Source organism: Chaetodon auriga, chromosome 10, assembly GCF_051107435.1.
Source record: "Chaetodon auriga isolate fChaAug3 chromosome 10, fChaAug3.hap1, whole genome shotgun sequence".
In the NCBI taxonomy this organism is placed as follows: domain Eukaryota; kingdom Metazoa; phylum Chordata; class Actinopteri; order Chaetodontiformes; family Chaetodontidae; genus Chaetodon; species Chaetodon auriga.
Genome location: NC_135083.1, coordinates 15,384,782 through 15,400,392, shown reverse-complemented (window position 1 = coordinate 15,400,392; position 15,611 = coordinate 15,384,782). Strand labels below are relative to the sequence as shown.

At 40.6% G+C, this 15,611-nt stretch overlaps 3 protein-coding genes across 3 annotated transcripts; 1 reads left to right on the top strand and 2 right to left on the bottom strand.

Annotated features, from left to right (window-relative positions):
* Positions 1-67: 67 nt before the first annotated feature.
* taf10 (TAF10 RNA polymerase II, TATA box binding protein (TBP)-associated factor) lies at positions 68-3,737 on the bottom strand. The gene is made up of 5 exons (XM_076740768.1): positions 3,305-3,737; positions 2,431-2,588; positions 1,860-1,924; positions 576-690; positions 68-401 (listed from the first exon to the last, which is right to left on the bottom strand). The coding sequence occupies exons 1-5, from the start codon at positions 3,435-3,437 to the stop codon at positions 312-314; spliced, it is 561 nt and encodes a 186-aa protein (XP_076596883.1). The 5' UTR covers positions 3,438-3,737; the 3' UTR covers positions 68-311.
* A 144-nt stretch (positions 3,738-3,881) lies between these two features.
* On the top strand, positions 3,882-9,231 carry LOC143326820 (putative oxidoreductase YteT). The gene is made up of 14 exons (XM_076740767.1): positions 3,882-4,547; positions 4,787-4,901; positions 5,233-5,317; positions 5,397-5,470; positions 5,574-5,633; positions 5,959-6,066; positions 6,229-6,285; positions 6,398-6,528; positions 6,771-6,825; positions 7,119-7,211; positions 7,326-7,460; positions 7,782-7,883; positions 8,288-8,449; positions 8,637-9,231. Exons 2-14 carry the CDS (start codon positions 4,809-4,811, stop codon positions 8,763-8,765), a joined length of 1,284 nt encoding a protein of 427 aa, XP_076596882.1. The 5' UTR covers positions 3,882-4,547; positions 4,787-4,808; the 3' UTR covers positions 8,766-9,231.
* A 1,241-nt stretch (positions 9,232-10,472) lies between these two features.
* Positions 10,473-15,209, bottom strand: LOC143327425 (SH3 and cysteine-rich domain-containing protein 3-like). The gene is made up of 13 exons (XM_076741741.1): positions 15,097-15,209; positions 14,198-14,234; positions 13,678-13,756; positions 12,841-12,994; positions 12,621-12,718; positions 12,403-12,463; positions 12,147-12,244; positions 11,892-11,961; positions 11,567-11,616; positions 11,336-11,418; positions 11,156-11,207; positions 10,880-11,017; positions 10,473-10,623 (listed from the first exon to the last, which is right to left on the bottom strand). Exons 2-13 carry the CDS (start codon positions 14,203-14,205, stop codon positions 10,516-10,518), a joined length of 999 nt encoding a protein of 332 aa, XP_076597856.1. The 5' UTR covers positions 14,206-14,234; positions 15,097-15,209; the 3' UTR covers positions 10,473-10,515.
* Between the last annotated feature and the right edge of the window lie 402 nt (positions 15,210-15,611).

Below are 15,611 nucleotides of genomic sequence, written 5' to 3'. Positions count from 1 at the left end.
CTTTACATTTGTCCTTCCTACTATGTAACCAATCACCTACACCTGATGTATTATCTCACAGACATGAAGGTTTTTGGTAATGGATTTATTTCCACAATAAAACGCAATTTACAGTTTAACACAAAGCAATATTGGCTCCACAAAAAAAAAAAAAAAAAAAAAAAGGCAAACAGACTATAATAATTTGTCAAAGCTGTACTAAAGCACCATGAGCAAAAAAAAAAAAAAAACATTCAGCAATACAATCTAGTGGGTCAGCAGAGAGAGGAGATACAACTAGCAAAAGCAAAAAGCCTTAAATAAAGACAGTTCTATGTAAAGTAATATGGTTTCTTGACATTGATGCCATATTCTGTGAGGGCAGGAGTCAGGTCCTCCATAGTAAGAGTGTACTTTTTATCCTATGCAGAGAGAAGAACAAAACAAATAGAAACACATTGATCAGAGCACTTTAAAGCAGTACCTCTGTCTCCATCTTCAAACAAGACTCTTCTTTTCTCACATACAGCACTGTCAAAATATTGTACAGCGGTATTACATTTAAAGAACATGCTAAAAATGAGAGAAGCACTGACCTTTGTCTTGCTCCTTGAGCTTCCTGAAGCAGTACCCTTCATTTTACAGTACTGCAGCGCATCATTGGCAATGTCAGAGATAAACTTTTGAGAAGCAAGAGAGATCAGACGGATTCTAAAGAAATGAAAAAAACAAACAAATTATTAGTTTTCACAGTCTGTACACAGTCAGCTTGTGTCTATTGGTGTATCATGAAAAAAAACAAACCTAATAGTTCAGTTATGTATACTGCTATATAACCCTGATTCCAAAAAGTTTGGACACTGTGTAAATTGTAAATAAGAACTGGATGCAATCATTTGCAAACAAACTACTGACTACAGTTTTACAAAGTGTTCCTGAGTTCATGTACTAATATCCTTTATGTGTGTTCACAAAGTGAACCTCTCTCCATCCTTGCTTGTGAACGACTGAGCCTTTCCAGGATGCCCCTTTCATACCCAATCATGATACTATCACCTGTTACCAATGAACCTGTTTACATGTGGAATGTTCCAAACAGGTGTTTTTGGAGCATTCCACAACTTTCCCAGTCTTTAGCTGCTCCTGTCCCAAATGATCATATTCTGTTGAACTCATGTTTTACACAGCAACCAACTTTTTTGATCTTCAGGGTTGTACAACAGCTCTGTGTCTTTAGAAAAAAAAAACAAAAAACCTTAAAACCTCATATGATATGAAGTCAGACAGGAACAGCAGTCAATTTTTCTTAGTTTGCAAAACAAAGTTTACATTAGGATTTTCACTCAGCAAACCACATTCTCACATAATTATATAACCTGACTGAAAGCTGTTCACCTAATTTCACACAACACTGCCGTCATCATGAGCCATAATTAAAACTATTTATCCAAACTTCTTTAGCTCATGAAGCTGATTTTGTTGCCCTAACCCATAAGCAGAAGGAAACACTGATCAAGTTAAAAATGTGGTAAGGATGCAATACTGCAAATATTAGTTTATCAGTTTTACCAGATGAATTACTGACAGACTGCCTTTATTATCTCATCTTGTCAAACATAATTCTAACTCTCCTGTCTCAGTTGACCAGATGGTTAAACTCCTAAAAATTATGTTAGTGAAATCATGACTGAATAAGATAAAAAGTCTGGTAAATTGTGCCTGCCCCGTAAGTTGGTGGTTAGGACGCTAAAATTGTAACGAATAATAAAACTAATAACTGCACTGTCATTTGTGTCATTTGGCTCTGTGTGGTATGAGGCAGACCCACTCACAGTGAAACCTGAGGGTAGTTTATACTTCAGAGTCATTGTAGAACTTACATTCTTGGATCAGAAGCCTCAAAGCCAGCCCGGTTGAGGTAATAACCTGTAACTGCATCAGGAATCTGAAAGGGGAAAAAAGAAGAGAGAAAAGAGCAGATCAACATCCGCATAGCCTGACATCACTGCTACTGGCATTTAGTAGTAGTAACTGCAAGTCTGCTAGTCAGTGATGATCAGCCATGTGAACTGTAGCAAGAAGACTGCTGCAGCCTCTGACCACTGACAGAAACTAACAGCACTGACTTTCAATAAGGGTAGGGAATATGAAGTTGCTATGAAGGTCAACTGAATGCTGACCTCTATTTTATGATTTTATTAAACTTAACCAAAGCAAATTATTCAGCAACACTGTCTTATGGCAATACTGGACTTACAGGATTCTTGCATGAATGAGATCGAGCAACATGATTTTTTCAGTTATTTAATTTACTGGATAAGTGAACTGGACAAGAATTTAGCTGTTAATAACTTGAACATATGTAGTTTTTTGACCTTCTGGTCTTTATGACAAGGTTTCTCTTTCTGAAAATACAGCATATAGTAAGCTGACTGGCAAAACTAGACTCACTGTGGGAGTGTACTCTTCCAGCTGCATGAGGAAATCTGCCAAGGGTGTGGTGGAAATGGCAGGCTTTACATCTCCATTGGTGATGCCACCAGGAACATAGACGCCATTGGAAACAGATGTGTCTGCTGACGGTGTCACCATGGCCACTGAAGCTGAAGCTGTAATACAAATATTTGGGATGACTTCATGTTGAAGAAACAAAATTGTACACCGATCTCCTTTCTGCTTTTGCTGTCTTTCCTACACTTCGGTTGTGCAAAGTTCACAAAGCTGTTGCACAAAATGCCAGGTCCACACCCGATGGTACATCAACAGTGTTTACTGTACTGGCACTCATAAGCAATCTCCACTTGAACGTGGCGTGGTAGTTGGTGCCAGATGGGCTGGTCTGAATACGTCAGAAAATACTGGTGTTTGACCACCATAATGTACCCATCGTCTAATGTCTACTTCCAGCAGGATAATGTGCCATTCACGAGCTCATTCCATTTCAAATTGGTTTCTTGAACATGTGAACGAGTTTCCTGTACTCAAATGGCACCCACAGCACCAGCTCTCACACACAGATAACCTTGGGGATGTGCAGCCGACAAATGTACAGCAGCTGCGTGATACTATCATGTCAGCATGGACCGAAATCTCTGAGTAATTGTTGTTGAATCATTGCCACGAGGAATAACGGCAGTTCTGAAGGCCAGGTGCCCGGTAGTAGCAAGGAATACCTACTAAAGTGGTCGGTGTCTACTGTGACAGGCAAACAAATCATCCGTCTTCATTGGAAAAAGCTAGCAATCCCCCCCAGAACTATGCTGAGTGTTGAGCACAACAACATGGACAATGGCATGAACTTCTAACCAAAGTCATATAACGTTACCATTACTCGTCACCGACGGAATGCTGCTGACGTTAGTTGTGGCACTATCATTTGCGATGCAGTTGTTTGAAGTTGAAGATGTCGTGGATGGCACTCCAGTTGTGACAGACTGATTAACGTTGTCAATATTCATGGTGTTAGCTAACGCGCTAACCTCGGCTAGCTAGCACAGAGAAATGCCCAAATGTGTCCAAAAGAGCGAGTCCGTGCTATACAGCTCCAAAAACCGTCTTCTACAAAATACTGTGTTGTGAAGTAAAGCTACTTTTGTAACTCAAATGATATTAAAAGCAAAAAATCAGGCGCTAGTTGATATCAGAAATGTCCGTACAGCAAAAGGCTGAGCTCACACTGCAGAGCTAATCGCGTCATGTGACCGAGCTGTATGTATGGATCGGATTCGTCGAAAGTAGCCGAAGATTTTCGAGGACTCCCCACACATACGATAGAGTCGATACAGATAGGTGTAACTTCGTATGTCGTTTGTTTGTTGAATTGTAGCCTCTCTTGATTTAGTTGTGTCAGCAGCTGACAAGGCTGGTGACTGTATCGCTAGGAGATAACGAGTAATCCTCTTTAAGATGTCTCTGCTAGCTGCCAATTGTGATACTCTGAACAGGTAGCGAAATGTTGCATCGGGGTGCTGCTGGAAATAGTTTGTAATCTCTTTCGGACGGCGTGTGGTAAATGAGAATTCGCTGGGCTGGCCGGTTTGGTAACCAAATAACAAAAGACACTGAGCAGAGCACTTTTTGGATTGCGAGGGAGATCCTCGGCTGAACCATGTTTTATTTATATCACTATAGGACTAATATTCGGCCTCCGTGGCCATTATATGACATCGACGTGTCCCTACCCAAAGAGGTATAAATCCCCCCGCTTAACCAATTTAGTGGTTAAGCGTATTGAAGGAATGATGGAGTCTTTAAAGCAACAGACTCAAACGTGAGTTATGTATTACAGTGCATTTTTCTCTTTAACCCAGCAACAAGGTTTTCAAACGCGGAAAAAACACATTACGAGCAGGCAGTGAATGCCGCATCCGCAGTACCGCGAGCACACTGTAGGGGGCGTCAGACTCGTTTCTGGCTGCTTTGCGTTTGGCTGCCTTATTCGAAGAAGTGAAACACTTGAGCTGTTGTAACCAGTCGCCCACCAGACGTTTTTGTTGTCGTGTCTGGACAATAGTGGACTAATGCGGAAGCAGGACAGACGGTTTTGACACTCGTGTGGGACGAGACAGGTATGGAGCCAAATAACTACAAAAAACTATATTTTACCACAAACTCTGTTTACACATTTTAATGGGGTACCGACGCTTATATGCTGTGTTGGGGTCTCTATTCTATGACATTGGGAAGGATGAGATGTTTACATTTTTCACTTAGTCCACATTCAAATGTTGGCTAATCTATAACCAGAGAGCTGTAGATGTAGTGAGCATTAACCCAGATTATATGATGTCCCCGATTTGTGTCAAAGTTCACAGGTTCACAATTCAAGAATGACTTCCCCAGTCCGTGTGATCGTGGTGGGAGCTGGCTGTCGAGGGGAGATTTACGCCCAGTTTGCATCCATCCACCCTGAACGAGTGAAGGTCAGCAGGTATTGCCCTGCAGGATGATGATGTCAACCAGGGGACAGTCATTTTTGTGCATTTGATTATTTAGTGATGTATATTTTAAGTCACAGTGCAAGTGGATCCTCAAATCCATATTTTCTGTAACAATGTAAAGGTTTAAAAAGTGAATTGAGTTCATTTTGCTGATACTTTTTAAAGTTAATATGGAACTTTAACTTGTAATGGAGTATTTTTCCCTGCTGTATTGCGACTTCACTTCAGTAGATAGTTTGAATACTTTTCCCACCACCGCCCAGGCACTAAGCTCTAATGTCTAACTCAGCACTTCCTTTACTCACCATTTCAGGTCGTTGGAGTTGCTGATCCAAGGAAATTTGCTCGCACTAAGCTTCAGCAGCAGCACAAAATTGTAGATGAAAACATATTTGAAGGTGAGCATCAAAATAAAAAATAAAAAACATTTAATTGTTGATAATTATCTGCCTCATTCTAAATGGCTCTGTGTTTCAGACTGGCATGGTATACTTGAAAGAGAAAAGTTTGCAGATGCAGCCTTAATTTGCACTCCGGACCGCCTTCACAAGGTAAACGTGCAGTTTACTGTGTGTTTATATTCTGTTTGCATGTGTCGCTCAATTGTTAGTCTTCTGTGCACACACCTCATTAATGGTCGGCTGTGTTCCCCAGGAACCTGCGGTGGCTTTTGCTAAGAAGGGCTACCATGTTCTGCTGGAGAAACCCATGGCAGTGAGTGTTCTGTTAATAAACACGAACCAACTAACCAGCTGTGGGTTTTTACTGTCACATTGAGCATTTTAGTTTGGTATTCTGCATTGTGTTTAAAAAAAATCATGCACACTGTATTTTTCCCTCATATTTCAGTGTGATTTCATTTATACAGCATAAAGATTTAAAGAATATTGTACATTTTTTGGGGAAAAAAAACTTTTTTGACTTTGAGGGTCATTTTCTGAAATGCAAAACTTTTCCTCTCCCTCTTTTCCTTTCTTTGACTGCATTCGTGTGACGGTCATGCCCTCCTCGCACACTAATGTGTTCACATGACTTTTAGACATCTGCTGAGGACTGCACAGCGATTGTGGAGGCCTGCACTCAGAGTGGTGTGATGCTGTCAGTGGGTCATGTCCTCCGCTATGATCCCGTCATCCACAAGATAAAGGTGAACGCTTTGACTCACACTTTGTCTTTATGAAAATGTTTCAGTTTTCTTACAGTTTTGTGTTTAAAGTTATCAATTTCGTTGCTTCAACCTGCTGATTTTCATAAAATATTAATGAGATTTGTGCTTGTTTTAGTTAAAAAATGAAATGACTTTTTGTAGGAACTGATAGATGCTGGAGTCATCGGTGATGTGATCCACATTCAGCACTTTGAGCCAGTAAGAAAATGATCCTGGAAAACACTCAGGGTTCCTCTTTAACAGCATTTTTTTTAAAATTGAGGCCCAACTGTTAACTTTTACAGATTAGTCTTATAATCTCTTGTTCCAGGTTGGGTTTTACCACTTTGCTCATTCATTTGTTCGGGGGAACTGGAGAAATGAAGCAGAGAGCTCGTTTGCTCTTTTGGCCAAGTCTTGCCATGACATTGACCTAATGCATCACTGGGCTGGAGCACGCAGGTAAACCAACAGACAGCAGTCAATAATCAACTCAAAGCTCATCTGATGTTCACAAATAAGATTTAGTTAACACTAAAATAAACAGGTCGGTGTGGTCAGTGCGTCAGTTTGTCAAACGGTACTAACAGGAACTGGCGGTTTTGTTGGACCACCGTCTGTTTTCAGGGCGATGAGTTGTTTTCTGTGAGTTCGTTCTGTTTTTCTTAAAATTAATCATTTACTTTGCTGTTTGTACATGGCAGGTGTGTGAAAGTGTCGTCTTTTGGATCCGTCAGCCACTTCAGCAAAGAAAACAAGGTGTGTGTTCTGTTTACAGTGTGTGGCCTGATACAAAGAAAACACCACGATCACAAAGGAAACCAGAGGAAACCGCCGATATGAACACGCTGTTGTTTTTGCCTGTATTTTGTTCTGTGGTTGTAGAAATGAATCCTTCTTACTGTCGATCCATGAACGCTATGTGAAGAAGCACGTAACATTACAGCACTGAAACACTGCTGAGCTGTGTTTTTGCTCTCCACTCTATTACCAACAGAAATCTCTTTACATAGCATGAACAGAAAATATGACATTGCTCGTTTTTTCCTCAGCCAACAGGTGCTGCAAGTCGCTGCCTGGATTGTTCAGTAGAAGCAGGCTGTCCATACTCAGCATGCAAAATCTACCTGGATAGAGTGAAGCAGGTGAACCATTTCAACACAGGAATTTCAGTGATTATCTTCTACACTTTACCATCTGTGAATATCATACTGAAATTGCTATACAGAGTTTTATATGTACTGTATGTGTGTATGTAGGGTCACACCGGCTGGCCTGTATCAGTCATATGTCAGAGCTCGTTACCAGACATCGAGTCGGTAACTGAGGCGCTGAGGACTGGACCGTACGGCCGCTGTGTCTACGAGTGTGACAATGATGTCTGCAGTAACCAGGTTAGAAAAGACTGGCTTTATGACACACTCAGGCCTGGCTGTTCATCTCTGTGTCTCACCTGTCTGCTCCTCACTATTGTTCACACTGCCTCTGTCTGTCTGTCTGTATTTTTTTGCATTCTTTCCTGTTTCCAGAATTTGTGTTGTTTACTTGCAGTATGTAACATTTGTCTTTTTTGTAACTCTTGTCTAATATCTTTGAGATTTTCCTCCTGTTCAAGCATAGTTATTTAAACAGGAAATTCATCATTTACTTTCTTCAAAAGTAAAAAGGTTATTATTTTCATTTTGTATCTCTTGTTTATGTGTTCTGTTTTCCAGGTAGTTAACATGGAGTTTGAAGGGGGTGTGACAGCAGCCTTTTGCATGGTTGCATTTACTGAAGAGATATGCAACCGAAAAACGACCATCTACGGCAGCAAGGTAGGTCATGTCACTGAGTGGTACAGCCTCAGACCTGAAGGACACAGAGTATGTGGGATATACTACTATTGGCCGTACGCAGAGCGTACCTTCATGTTAATGTGTAATTATCAATCCAGTGTGGCACAATTTTAGGAATAACTGATGTTTACACACCTGAAAGTTTCAAGAAAGAAGGTTGTCAGTGTGTAGATATGACAGCCAGAGAAATTCATTATTAATTTAAGATCATCTTAACTGCAATGCTGCCTTTAAGACCAGGAAAAAAAAACACTAATTGAAGCTCCTGTGTCACGGTGGAGCCGGACAAAATCATATTCTTATGAGCTGCCTAGCTCTGACTGTGCTTCTATGATGAATGCATCAGTTAAGTGGTACCTGTGTAATGAAGCGTGTCTTCACAGGGGGAGCTGTCATATGACGGCCATGAGGTACGCGTCTTTGATTTTCTGACCCAGAGATCCACAAAGCACACAGCACACAAGAATGTTCCCAGGCTCTTTGGCATGCATGGGCATGGGGGAGCAGACTACCACCTTATGGATGCCTTTATTTCTGCTGTTGAGGTGAGTGCTGAGTACTTATAAATAATAGAATTTTGAATTTAGTATTTTCGCATTAAGGAATGAGGACATATTAAGAACGTTGACTGTATTTACATGTTTGTACCTGTAGAGGAGGCAGTGACACTGAAGTTTCTTGTGTGGGTGTGTCTGTGTGTGTGTGTGTGTGTGTGTGTTTTTGTGAGTGCAGAACAATGATCCATCCCTGATCCGCTCGGGTCCTGAGGAGACGCTGCTGAGCCATTTGCTGGTGTTTGAAGCTGAGCGTTCGCGGGTGGAGAGCAGGGTGGTGTACTGTGGAGACACCAACCAGAGCTAGACGATGAACAACACGGATATGAAGGGATCTCACCTTAAAAATCAACACAACCTGCCTGATGAATGGCTAAAACTTAGAACAGAATCTTGATTATATAGATAATATTGCTCAGGGATTTTAATAGTGTGTGTGTGTGTGTGTGTGTGTGTGTGTGAGAGAGTGAGAGAGAGACAGAGACTAACTGACTGAGTCAGTGTACCTGCTTAATTTTTAAATTACATAAGTACTGTGCCAAAAACTTGATCGTTCATAATTCACCATAATGTGATAAGGTTAGAATTGAAGTATTCACTGAATTGGTACTTACATGGTGAAAATCTGTGTAATTTAAATTGTCTTTGAATCGCTGTTTGTTTTTAATGTGCATCTTAATGTCATCACACACACACAATTGTCAGTGTGCACACATACTGTATGTTGATCTGTCATTCCAAACGGCTTCTTTAAATACATTTGTAAAATTAAATTCATTCAGATATTTTTATTGAATTCATAAGTACCTTTTAACATACACAAATACACACTTACTTTCAATCCAAGGAAAGTTTTATTTAAAGCAGGTTGGAAAACAAATACACTGAAGCTTCACAGCATATAATGTCTATCTAAATACTGACTAAAAAAGCGTACAGTATAACGTGGCTTCTGGAAATTTGAAAAGCTCAGCACAGACCAGCTTCCAGTGGCTCAGTGTGCGATTACTCATGGCAGCTCAAAGGAGCGGCGTCGTCTGCAAACATCAGGTCAGTCTGTCGTCTTTCTCCGCTGAATCTAAGGGATAAATAATAGAAAACCTACTTTCTGTCTTCTCTGCCCATAAACCCAATGAAATTAGCTATTGGCTGATAGATTTAACATGGAAACTATAAAGTAAATGCAGTTGTTTCATCTTCAGCTTCATGTAAGCACTGCAAATGTTCTGCATATAAGACAATACACATTTTAGGAAAGTGCTGTGCTATGACTACACATTTACATAAATCCTACATTTATATATGACATGCATGTTTTCTCAGTCTCTAATCAGAGCTCAGAAAGGTCTAAGAATAAATAACAAGCAGCAGTAGTAAAACCTTCTCTTTTTATCCTCTTCAACCTGATGATTCTCAGTCAAGAAGTAACATCTTTTGAACACAAGGTGTCACAAGTGTGTTTGATTAGAGGTCTACACTCCACCAGCATGGAAAGATTGGAGCTCTCATGGAACAGACTGATGTTGTTCCTCTGAGTCTTTCTCTGTCACATTTTAATAATACAAAGCTGCCTGTATGGAAACATCTGAAAGAAAGTCTCACACAATCTTTAAGTTAACTCCAGGTTTAATATTTGAAACACATATACTCAAAGCATTCAGCCAGTTCACTCAGCAGCAATTAGTGCAAACATTTGAAACCGCTTTGAGCAGTACTACTTGTATTATGTACAAGTCCAAATGTTCTCTCTTTACGTTCTTTGTTAATATAAAGCTATATACATGTTGAAATGGCTGTGAAGCCTCTGTTTGCGTAACTAAGTATAATGGACCTAGAGAGACTTGCAAATGGTCGATATTTTATTTGACAATAATCAGCAAATATTTGACCCATCAGTGCTAAATAAGCAGTGGAATCTGAGAATACATTTCTGCTGCGATATGTGTTTTAGGTGATTAATATAGAAGCTTGCTCAAAGATCTGTGGAGCGGTGACGTCTCCAGTTTGTGCTGATATTAAAAGTGTGTTGCGGACTCTTTCATCGCATGTGGTGTTTTCTATGTCACTGTGATCTCCTCCAGCAGATCAGCAGGGAAGTAGCCCAGCTTGCGTCCAGTGCTGACCTTCAAGTAGCCGCCTTTCTCATCCCCCTTCTTCACCACAATCTGAGGCACAGAGGCACAACAGCATAACTAAGCATCTGTTCACACTGGACACATTCTCACTGAGGTATCTTCAGACTGTTTGATGCACATGCACCATTTTTATGCTGACACTGAGGGTGCAACAGTGTTGTAAAACATTAACATATTTTTGCAATATTTGGGCAGCAGATGTAATGATCTTATCTGTCCGTTGCTTCAAAATGTTAGATTTTACATGTTCAGTTAAGCACACACTCACACACGTCAGTGCAGTTACCTGATCTTTCTTCAGTGTGATTTGTCCCATCTCTCTGTTCCCTACAAAGGAGCGCGTCACCTTGAAGACCCTCTCTGATGCACGCACTTTTATGAGGTAGTTGGTGGGGAAGTAGCCTGTTTTCTCCCCCATCTTTCCCTGAAAACAGAGGGAGAGCAGACTTTGAGTTCATCCTCCACAGAAGTAAAAAGGGCACAGCTGAAACTGGTTTACTGCAAACTGAAACAGCACTAATGAAAAGTTAAAGAATCAAAGACATGATGAGGTTAAACTCACCCTCCACCACTCCTCGTTGGAGTCATCCAGAACTGTGATCCGGTCACCAGGGCTGATACACAAACACGTACACAATATATGTTTTATTAATGAAAAAGAAAAGAGTGTTCACTTTGTGAAAATTAAGGTAGGTTTAATTGAATGAATAAAAGGAGAAATGTTTGCATCTTTAGAACGTACTGGAAGTCAAGGTCGTCTTTCTCTATGGCCTTGAAGCGGTACAGAGCCAGGTAATAGTGGGAATGGGAGAATGTACCCTTATTCTGTTGACAGAACAGCACAGATTTGATCAGAATCAGCTGCATTATATCAGAAACAAGCACACAGTACAATATTATAGCTGGTGGTTTGAGGCAGGGCTTCCAGTGGCTGCTTGAGAGTAAAACATTAATGTCAGTAAACATTTCCTACCTTGTCATCTGCTTTGTCTCCTCCTTTCTCCTTTTTATCATCAGGCTTCCCTGTATGAACATCAGACGTCAGAGTCATCATCAAATTCCTCGCTTTTGATGAAGCTCAGCTTAAAAATGAACGAATCATTTCATGTTATCTTCACTATTTCAGGTATGCGGCATCCCTGTTGAATTTATCGCTTGTTTATGTATTTTTTTCTGCACATTTAATAAAACACATCTTGTCAAGTGTTTTAAATTTTTTTGTAATGATCACAGCTAGCCTAGTATATACGACAGGGAACAACACAGAACATCTAAGCATCATTATAGCTTCTGTGCACCTTCTGCTCCCTCCTCATTCTCTTTGGGCTGTTGGTTCTCCTCTTCTTCTTCCTCCATCATCATCATCATCTGGACGAGAAACATTGTTGATCAGAACTGTGCACAGATATCATATTTCATTTCTTTTGGCTTTCATATCGTTATTTCGGGAACAATTTCCTCTACTACTCTAGTACGACTTTAATGAATGAGTGTACACGTTTTGTTTGTTGTTGTTATTTCACAGTTTGATTAAAAGTATGTTGCACACTCACGTTTTTCTTGTCATTTTCGTTCTTTTTGCGCTCCTTATTAGCCATGATGACACCGACCCGCAGGGTGTCAAAGACGGGGTCGTTCCGGTTTGGGTTGTCTGGTTGAGGACCGAGCAGTCAGCCACATAATTACATATTAGTAGAGATAATTCAATTATGCACTTTGACAAATAGGCTGGACTCACTTCACTCACAATAAATTGATGGATAAAAAGACTTAGAAACCAAAATACATGTTGTCATTCAGTGGACTCACTTGGATCTGGTTGGTCACTGCCGTACAGGGGGGAGCTGTAGGCCCTCCTGAAGCCAGGTGGCTAAAGGAAACATCGTGTTTCAGTATTTTCAGCCATTTTGGTTATGGACATCTGCCACAACGTGGGTGAAGCCATTGTATCTATACATTTTAGTAGCCTGCTGTACTGTAGACACAGTGTACTGTTTGAGCATGAGAGCAGAAGGAACAGGACTTACAATTTTACCAAAGCACCTCTGGAACTCGACATAGGACTGACATGAATGGTGGATGTTGGTCTTGCAGTTTTTACACCTCAGAGCAAACTTGTTGTTCACTGAAAAATGAACAAAGGAAGAGCAGAGAGGTGAGTCAGAAACCAAGATGCAGCATTACATGTACTGTAGTAGTGTTGTTGATGTTTGTGTATGTTTTCCTGACATGACTTCGGATACATACAGACTATCATGCGAGCGCAGACGTCACAGAACTTGGGTTTCTTGCAGTAGTGGTCCTTGAACTTGTGGGGTTTGTCATTGACCCGGACGACAGGCTCTGGAGGTTCTGGTTCCTTCTCCTCCACCTCAACCTCCTCCTCATATATGAAATAGACCTGAGTGCACAAAGGTCATATCCCAGTCATTTCATAAGTACAGTATATGCTTCTAGGGAGGCACTGGCTGCAGGGGGGAAACAGTTTGATAATGAAGGCTAAGTTCATGTGAATGATATTATGTGTAGCGTGCAGATAAAAGTACTGTTAAAATGAACTAACATTGGCCCAAATTGCCTATATTTTATCATGGTCATGAGAAAGCTGCACTGATTGTCAAATTTCTATGAAATATGTTTGGACAAGTCACTGTTGCCTGCTTTTTTCATGTCCCTCTTGTGTAAAATCATGACACACGTTTTGCATTTTGTAGAGTTTTTGTTCTGTAAAAAGTGTTGGTTTGAAAAGTCATGTTTAATTCAAAGATTGTGCTCACCCACCTGAAATTGGGTGAGCACAATCTTTGAATTGAACACCCTTTTTTATTGGATTTTACCATCACAGCACTAGGATTGTAAGGATGTGCACACACAGCCGTCTAAAGGGTCACTTTTCTAAACCTGAAGTGATCGTACCTCACAGACTTTATTGCACGAAGTACAAAAGACATAAACACTAAAGTCAAGGTTCATGTTTTTCCAACTGGCACTGCACTGCGTTCCTGCCCCAGCTGGTGGCTATTTTAAACTGCCCGGGAATGGCACTGCTAACAGAAGGGGGGTTGACATGGTCCTGTCACTCACAGTGTCTCCGTCCTCTTTCACCACGTTGTCAGGAGCTGGAGGGTTGTCATGGATATCCACAGAGTTTTTGTCATCCTCCCTGACACACAAACACACACAACAGTAAGATCGAATCAATCATCAAATCTTTTTAAACCTGACTTCTTGTTTGTCAGGTGAACATGTAATCTTCAATCCGGACACATGAACATAAAAACGTCCAAATTTGGGGTCATGAGGTTTTCATAGGATAAACTCATGGAGTGACCTGATGTTACCGATGTGATTCACAATGATCAAATTGCCATTCCACCTCAGAATAGCTGAGTTATTTATTCCAGGAGACTCCTATGATGCATTTTCTCAAATGACCATGGAGCTGCTTTATCATTATTGCATTTGAATATACTGTAGAAAGACATGGATGAAAACTACAGTGGTTACTCTTTTCAGTCTGGACTGTTGCACCACGTAGCTGGAGATGGCAAAGAGGTGCAAGCAGGCAAAGTAGGACAAGCAACATATCTGGAAATATACTCACTGGTCCATGGTGTTGGATAATGTCAGTACTGTCCTTCCTACAAAGATATAAATATATTTGGGTTTTTTCTTTTAGATTTGCAACAAGCAGTGAAATTCTCATGATATAAGGGATAAATGGCAAGGATTTAGCAAAAATAGTGCATAAAAATGTCTTTTTTTGAACAGTTTTTGCTTATATTAACTGTTATTGTCACAAGTTGGTAAATCAACAAGCACCACAAGCCACATGTGCACATTTCTGAATCTTCATAGAAACAGAACATAATAAAATTAACCGATCTTTAGTATTTATATTTGTCAGGTATGAATGTTGGCCTTCACATGGCACCCAGTCAAAAAGCATCAGATAGATTTTGGCTCAGTGTTTTATCATCCTTCATCTTCTGTAAGAGGATGATAAATGAAAACGTACACAGCAGAATTACATGTGGTATTTGTGATGAGGAAACTATGGCACAAACACTGTTGTTTAAGGCACAACACGCACACAGCGAGTCCAACAGATACACATCTTGTGCCTGCATGAACACTTAACAAAGAAAGTTATCAATGCACTTGCATTCACACACAAAGACACGTCCTGTAGGAGTGCACCTGTCCACTTGACCCAAACTATTCAAGGGTTGTGAAATTCAATCTCATCACAGCTAAATTTGGGCTCTTCTGCCAGTCAGGAAAAGAGAAGCAAAATTCTAGAAAGTATGGCCGCAGTAAAAAACAATCTTTGTGAACCAGCAAAAAAATTCTCTCTATCTCCACTTATTCAGCTCATATTTGAAAGCTTTAAGTAACTGTCTCGCTGAAATTAAATTGAATAGACTGACTTACATGCTTTTATCATGCAAACACATTTTGCAGTGGAATCAATGGAAACTTCAAAATTATACCAGGTCGTACCTCTTGTCAAAATTCACTCAGCTCAGAGATCAAAATCCAGCGTGTGAGTGAATCTCTGTGAATGAGTCCGTCACCTGCTGCCGTTGACTGGAGTGCTGTACGGCCAGTAGAGAACCTTCTTCGGCCAACCTTCCTGCTCACCTCAGGCCCTCAGGATTCAGTGTCCACACTCTCACAGTCCGGGCCCTTTCTTTATTCCCTGAATTGTCTCTTTAGGTGATTTCCAAAGTGCTCGGGTGTGACCATATGTCTGTGTTTATGTACTTACATACGATTTTGTATGTGTGTGTGTGTGTGTGTGTGTGTGTGTGTGTGTGTGTGTCTCTATGTGTGTTTGTGTGCGTGCCAAGCTGAGCACTCATGTGTCAAGTTGACTGTTTGGGACAGCTGGGGACCTCAGGCCGAGCAAAGATGACGAGGGGAAATCAGATACTTTTTCTCCCTCTGTCCTTGCACATAGACGCACCTCTTTCTCTTGTCCCACTTGTTCACAGACAACAGAAACACAGACACAC